This window comes from Pseudorca crassidens, chromosome 3 (assembly GCF_039906515.1).
Source record: "Pseudorca crassidens isolate mPseCra1 chromosome 3, mPseCra1.hap1, whole genome shotgun sequence".
NCBI classification, from domain to species: domain Eukaryota; kingdom Metazoa; phylum Chordata; class Mammalia; order Artiodactyla; family Delphinidae; genus Pseudorca; species Pseudorca crassidens.
This window is the reverse complement of record NC_090298.1, coordinates 168759507-168766916: the sequence shown is the minus strand read 5'-3', so window position 1 is coordinate 168766916 and position 7410 is coordinate 168759507. Positions and strand designations below refer to the sequence as shown.

At 59.2% G+C, this 7410-nt stretch overlaps 1 protein-coding gene across 3 annotated transcripts in view; it reads left to right on the top strand.

Moving 5' to 3' along the window:
* The first annotated feature begins 268 nt into the window (after positions 1-268).
* UHRF1 (ubiquitin like with PHD and ring finger domains 1) overlaps positions 269-7410 on the top strand; it is a 33062-nt gene continuing 25920 nt past the window's right edge. For 2 of the 3 annotated variants that reach the window (XM_067734096.1, XM_067734094.1), the window contains exons 1-2: positions 956-1080; positions 1718-1884. In XM_067734096.1, coding sequence (XP_067590197.1) covers positions 1732-1884 — 153 coding nt within the window. In that variant the 5' untranslated portion in view covers positions 956-1080; positions 1718-1731. Of the gene's footprint in view, positions 420-955; positions 1081-1717; positions 1885-7410 lie in introns of those variants that run through there. The other variant, XM_067734095.1, reaches the window with a different exon arrangement.

The window sequence follows — 7410 nt, the reverse complement described above, 5'->3', positions numbered from 1 at the left end:
TGCCCCCGGGGGGATCCCTAGGGCTCCTGAAGGGCACCCATGGTGGGGGGGGATTCAGGTCCCGCCACCCGACCCCATTACACGCTGGGCGCGCCCAGCAGAGCGCGCAGGGCTGGGCGGGGCCGTGGCCCGCTGGGCGGAGGGGGGGGTGGACAGAGGCGGGGGCGCCCCCCACCCCCTTTCTCGCTTCCCGCCACTGCGGCGGCCAATCACCAGGCAGGCGCCCGCCCCCGGCGCGGCCTCCTGTGGCCCCGCAACTCCCAAACGCCAAGTTTTCGCGGGAAAAAAATCAGAGCAGCTGGCAGCGCAGCGGGCAGTGGTGGCCGTCCGGGCGCTCGGGATCGCACGCACGTTCGCGCGGGGTCCCAGCCACACACGCGGTTCCTTTGCCATCCTCAGAAGGGCCGGCGCAAAATCAGGCGAGTGAATCGTGAGCAGTCAGGCGGATTGGGGTGCCAGCCCGGGCCAGGGCGCGGGTGGGCGGGGGTGGGGGGCGGGCAGGACTCGGCGCACCCGGCGCCTTGACTTTGCAAAACTTTCCGGGACTCTCGGCCAGCACGGGCGCACGCGTCCCCCGCGCCAGGGCTGCCCTACACGCGGTCTCGGGCTCTGCCCCCAGCCCTGCCGGCCCTTAGGAGTCGCCCCTGGCAGCCCGGGCTCGGGCAGGGGCGAGCGGAACATCCCTGGCGCCCCGCGGGGGTCGCGCCGGCTGGGTGGGGGAGGGCCCGGCGAGCCGCGGGGGAGGATGTCAGGCTCCGCGCCTGCGCGCGGGGTGCCCCGCGATTCAATTGTCGCGCCCGAGCCCGATTTCGCGCGCCCTTAGTTCCCCGGGCGCGTCTGGGCCAATGGGGAGCGAGCAGGGCGGGGCGGCCGGCCGCGGCGGAGCCAATGATCGAGGCGGCTCAAGTGAAGGGGGCGGGACTTGGCGCGCGGGCCCCTCGGCAGGTCCTGGCGGTGGGGGTGGGCGTGGGCTCGCCGGCTTGGCCCGCGCGGGCGGGCGGGAGAACAAGAGGGGCTCCGGGGCCGTGCGTCGGGGTCCGGGAAACGCAGGCTGGAGCTCGGGACAGCCGTGGGGCTGAGGTGAGTAGCGCTGCGCGCGCGGGGGCGACCGGGACGGGGCGGCCGGTTGCCATGGCCACCGCGGGGCGGGTGTGTCGCGCACGCGCGCGGGGGCGGCGGCGGGGGGCCGCGAGCACCGGGGGTCCCGAGCTCCCGGGTCTCTGGTGGGCTCCTTCCCCTTCGGTCACACTTAGTTGAGTTCCCTGGGACTTCTGAAGTTCCAACCCGAGCCGGACTTTTGGGTTCCTCTTGCGTCAGTATTCATCCAGGGAATGAATGAATGGATGAATGAACAAACTCGGCCCCTGACCGTTTGGCTGTGTCCCCCTTCCTCCTCTGGACGCTGGTGTTTTTTTTCCCTCTGTGAAAGGCAGGGTGGGTTGACTGAGTGGTCCGGGATGCTTTTTCCTCTCCGCTAGTTTCCTCTCCCTCCTCAGTCCTCCACCGGTGCTAATGCATTAACTCCTTAATTCACTCAGCCAGGCACTGGGCCAGCCGCGGCAGTCTAGGGGGATTACGGGGCTGGGAGGGCGTTCCAAGAGTTGCCCGGTGTCCACAGTCTGGACATTCATAGCAAGGATGACCTGAGTATGGTACAGCCCGGTGGTGGTGGTGACGGCAGCACTGACCGAGGGGTCCTGCTCTCTTGTCCTCCTAGCACCAGCAGGCACCATGTGGATCCAGGTTCGCACCATGGATGGGAAGGTGGCCCACACTGTGGACTCCTTGTCCAGGCTGACTAAAGTGGAAGAGCTGAGGAAGAAGATCCAGGAGCTGTTCCATGTGGAGCCAGGCCTGCAGAGGCTTTTCTACCGGGGCAAGCAGGTAAACCCGCCCTGCAGGCTGCCCGCCTGCCCGCCCAGCACCTTTGTTCTTGCCTCAATCCAGGCACCGCACACACACTCTTCCCCTGTCGTCCGGTCCGCTTCTCCACAGAAACCTCCAGTGTCTGAGCGAGGAACAAAGGCTCTCGACTCCTAGACTGACACATCAGGCACTCGAATCTGTTGCGTCTGGGGGCTTTTAAACTCCCAGCCCACCCCCACCCCCGCCTTTTTTTTTTTTTTTACCCTCCCCTCAAAATAATTTCTAGAAAAAATAAGTTGGAGGTGGCCGATGGAGGGCTGATGAATCTCAAGGAAGAGCCTAGAATCAATACTGAGACGCTAGGACGGAAGGGACCAGGTTTTTCTTTGAAACACGCACGCTGATGGCCCACGGTCTGCACCTATTTAGCTTCCGACCCCCACAGGGTTTTCTAGAAATTTGGATCAGCTTATTCAGAGTCGGAGATGGTGCTTGCTAATCAGGAATTTCCGCCACTTCTGGGCCTCCTCTCTGGCGGCAGCGGGGCCGCCCCTGATCAGGGGTTTGTGCTTTCCGCGGGCTCAGCTGGCCCTGCTCCTAGGTTTCCTTTCTTCAAGATTCCCCCACCCCACCCCCAGCCCCTGTAGCAATTGAAAATGGCCACCCTTGGTTTGTGGGCTGCCCACTTTGGGGACATTTTCTCTAGTGGCGCCCCTGAGGGTGTCCATTCTTGTTGGTGCGTGGGCAGGGGGGATGGCAGGCCAGGCTGTGAGTGGGATTTCCCTGAGTGGGAGATGGTCTGACAGAAAGTGTTGTTCCCATCTGCTGGGGCCACCCTGGAGTTGGGTGGCCTGTAGGGACCTCGGCATAGACAGCGCATGGGATTAAAAGTGTTCAGTCGGGCTCTCTGACTTTGTTGTTGTCGCGTTTTGAACTGGGTGCTGCCGCCATCTGGTGTCTAGATTGAAAAATAAATGCTCCCCGCCTGGCCAGGATTTTTTGAGGGCTGGGAGGATCCTGCCTGCCTCCTGAAAATGAGACCTGATGATTAATTTCTTGGGCTTGAGGCGCCCTCCGAGACCTTTAACCTCCTTCCTGTGCGAGATACGAGGACTTGAATGTCTTAAGCATCTGAGTTAACGCTCCCCGCCTTGGGGAGGGAAAGCCGAGCTGGCGAACTGGGGGATTTGACTGTGGTCACGTGCGTGGCGCGGGTGGAGAAAAGGCAGGGCCGCGAGTGGAGCTCCCCTGAGATGCTGTTTCTCTCCCCTCTCCTCCAGCGGGGGCTCATCTTTGCAGCATCCAAACTGATTTTGATTTGCCTCTCAGTCTTTGTGTTCAGCAGAAGGTCCTTCCACCGAGTTTCTGAAGACCGCCTGCGGGCACCGGCTAAACAGTTCGTGGCATCATCCAAAGGCGGGTTGGATCGAGTTCCCTTAAGTTCAAGGCAGTGAATATTTCTGGGTGCCTGCTGTGGGCTGGGCACCGTGCATTTTAATCTTTACTTTCAAAGACATGCAGAAAAGTTCAAAGAGCCATGAACACCTAAACACCTACCCGTGGCTCTTAGCACTGACATTTCCCACGTTTGCTTTATCACTGCAGCTGTCTCCCTTGCCTCTATCCGTCCACCAATCCATCTTATTTTGGGGCATGCATTGCAGAGAAAGTTCCAGGCACTGGTTCAAGTCACCCACTAAACCCTTCAGCATTGCCTGTCCTTAACTAGAGTACAATGTTTGTTTGTGGTTCTTGTTTCTTTAGATGTAATTTGCATATAGTGAGAGACACGTCTTAAGCGGACTTTTTGGAGTTTTGACAAACGTCTACACCCATGTAACCAAACCGCTGCCTCCCTGCATCAGGAACATAATAGGTGATCCACACGAAGGCTAACGAAAGCCTTCGTAACGTCTGTGTGAGTTAAAAAGCGTGATGATAAGCATCGTGCCTCTAATCATCAGGATATCAGCGCTGAGAGACAGCTCTGAACCCTGCCTTTCTCCTCATAGCACAGCTTTTGAAGTTCTCAGAAGGTTCCACGTTCCCACGGGACCTCTAACTGCCACTCACCCCCTTCCCTGCGCTCACTCTGCGTTCAGCCCGCTCAGCGGGCCAATGCGTAGCCGGTTCTGTCTTCCGGGTAAGGAGGCCGGGCCTCAGCCGTGATGCAATTTCCCCAAGGTTGCGCGACCAGGAAGTGGCCCAGCCTCACCGAAGGTGTGGACGGTGCCAGGAGGGTGGGGAACAAAGGCACGCAGCAATAGCACCTTGAAGCAAGTCAGGTCTACAAACAGACTGGGCTAGTCACGATAGGAAGCAGTGCAATTTCCAGCGGGTGCAAGAGAGCTGTTGTTTTTACGGAATGTTCTAGAGAGTGTTCGAGATCCTTTCCCTTCTTTTGTTTTTCCTTTATAAAGAAACGGCATCTCAGTCCAAGGTCTGCAGTGAGGTCGACGGAGCCAATAATGCAGAACAAGAGTTGAGTCTTTCTCCAGGATATGGGAGGGTTTCGTGGCGGCTCACTTAGGTTGAATAGGTTGGCGGTTATGTCACTTGATTGACGGAAATGCAGGGAGCCGAATGGGGGAAGGGACGCCAGGCGGCCGGCCCAGCCTGGGCGAAGGCGAGAGGCATCTGGCGCCTCTTTTTTTTTTTTTGGCTGCCCGGAAAAATAGCAGTAGCTGTCGTTTGTGGTGCCTTTAACGCAGTCAGGTACAATGGTTGCGCTTAATCTTCCCAAGTGCCCTGGCCAAGTGTCTCTGGCCAGGGTCAGTCTCTGTGCTTTCCCATCAGGTGGGGCTAATTGCGGACCCACCACATGTGCACGGTGAGAATTCAGTGAGGTCATGGATGCAGGGATGTGCGGGGAGGGGGCTGGTGTTTGAGCTTCGCGCCTGGTTCACGGTAAAGGAGCAATAAATCATTTGGTGCAGGGCCTTCCCCTGGGCACTGCTGACATCAGGGCCAGATCATCCTCCGTGGGGGGCCGTCCTGGGCGCTGTGGGGTGTGGAGCAGCCTCCCTGGTCTGACCCACTTGATGCCAGGAACCCTCCCCCAGTCATAAAGATCACAAAGTCCCCAGATGTTGCCAAGTGCTCCCTGGGGGCAAAATTGTCCCCAGTTGAGAACTGATGATTTAGTAGGTAATTTACTTAAGGAAAGCAGTCTGAAAGATCAGGTGAAATGGCATCCTAGGAATGGCCTTTGGAGGGTCACTCGTGACACAGTGCCTCACCAGATGTCCCTGCTGCGTTGGCTTTTCCTGAATGTCAGCCCGTTTTCCCAAAGGACAGGGTTAGGCGGCAAATAAGACAGTCTCCTCCTGGAGACCTGTCCTTCCGGCTGGGCTGCATGAGGGAGGGTCCCTTCCTCCCCACCCCCAGAGCTCCTGGCTGGAGACATGCCCTCTAGGTCAGGGATTAGCAAACCCTTTCTGTTAAGGACCCAGTGGTAACTGTTTGTGGGCTGTGCGATCTGTCCACTCACCTCTGCCATCGAAAGTCCTGAACTGAACCCCGAGCACAAATGAATGGGTGTGTCCTGATTCAGGTCGTAGTAGAACTTTATTTACAAAACACCTATCCTATTAGAAATTGGAAGCTGAGAAAAGTTCACAGCTCGAGAAAACACGAGGGCACGTTCCCTTAGGCACAGGCTCTGGTACCCCTGCAGGATCACGAGGCCGAAGATGGCCAGTGACATCACGATGTCACCACGCGATAGAGAGCCTAGGCCTTGCAGACCCCCGAAATGCCGCTCCAGGGCATAGCCTCGGCTGTGGCCCGGCGGGGTCAGAGAGCAGAGTTCACTTGTCAGGACCTACCCATGGATGGGCTGGGACGTGAAGAGAGGGTTGTGCCTCTGTGTCGTGTCCCCCCACCCCGCCCTGGTGGGAAATGTGCCCCTGTGCCACGGCCGGGGTCCTGCATCGTACCTTTTCTTCCCTCCCCTCCCTGTCCATCCATCAGTCTGTCTGGCCTGAACCCCAGGTTGCTGCGGAGGCCTGGAGGTCTAGATGGGAAGGTGTGGGCTGGGGCCATAGCCCCAGGAGGGGAGGCCGCGTGGTGTCTCACGTGCTTTCTCTCCCAGCCCGGCCATCAGGCGTTACAGACCCCCCTGCCCTCCTCTGGCCGGAGGTCCGTCTTGGCCTGGAGCTCACGCGCCCTCCTAGGGGGACTGCGGTCTGGTTTACACCCTCCACTGCTCTTGATGGCCGCCTCTAAGCCTGCAGGAGAACCACCCCTTGCCAAGCCCAGGGGTGTTTATAGCCTGTGCTCTTTACCTCTGGGCAGCACTCAGCGCCTGAAAAGTATCCCCACAAAATGCCCCGAGGGGGCAGAAAGTGAGCCGGAAGTGTCACTGTGGTGAGCTTTGAATCCAGGCTTCGGAGAGGAAGCTGTGTTGTAAAGCGGTCTCTGTGTTTTATTCCACTTTGTGCCATGCGTGTGCCCAGAATTCCCAATGTCCGGGAAACTTCCCGATTAAAAGAGAGGGATGTGATCTAAATGCCCTGGGCGGCTTTGCCTTTACACCTGAATCTGCGGAGCAGGGTCATCTGCCCCAAACCATGTGTATATGTTTTACTACAGGCAGTTTAAGGGATTTTCACCTGGAATTTTGGTTATGCAGGATTTTAACTGCACGTTTAATTTTAACGTGAGAACCTGCAACCTCAGGTACTGCTCGCCTGCCATTCACTCTGCGCAGCTTTTATTAATGCCTGTAGCCTCAGTTGGAGTTTTAGGGTCTTAGAAGGAACCTAGACTCGGCACATTTGGTCCCTTTGCCTGGGGCCAGCCCTCCCCCGCTGCGCTTCCCGAGGGGCTGTGCACAGCTTCGGGCCAGCAGCGTTGGGGAGAGGGACACCCGACACACACCCTCTCACCATGGCAAGCGGTTGTGCGAGCGCCTTCCTGCCCACTGTGGGGCCCTTCTGGAATGTTCCAGAGGTGGTCCCAGGAAGCAGTCAGACCAGCCTGTGCATTCCGTCCTGTAGGCAGAGCCCTGGGCCAGCCTGCTCCAGCGCGTGGCCCCTTCCGTACCCAGCCCACCCTGCTTGTGCCTCTGTCCAATGTGCACTGGGAGGGGGGAGTGTGTGTGTGTGCGGGTGTGTGGGTGCGAGTGCCTCTTGTCTCTCGGGCTCTCAGACCCGTCACAGACGTGTGGGGCTGGTATCATGGGTAGAAAATGCCGGGAGAGAGGAGACCAGTGGGTATGCAACCCGGCTCCTCCATGGCTCCCTCAGGATTCCTCCCCCCCCCACCCCCGTCTTTAGCCGCGGGTCCTTGGCCCGGTCCTGACCACCCCTGCTCCCCGCTGCTCCCTGCACACCCCCCCGCTTCCATTCTGGTGCATTCCGCTTCCCCCCTTAGCTCTGCTGCCCCATCTCCCACTTGACCTCCGTCCCAGTGCTCCTTGCAAAACAGAAGCCCGGCCCCGCCTCTCCCCCCCGCCCCCCCCTCCGGGTGCTTCCGTTTATTTCCCATCCTCTGACCATCCTCCCTCCCTTGACGTGTGTGGCAGACGCATCTACTTTCCTG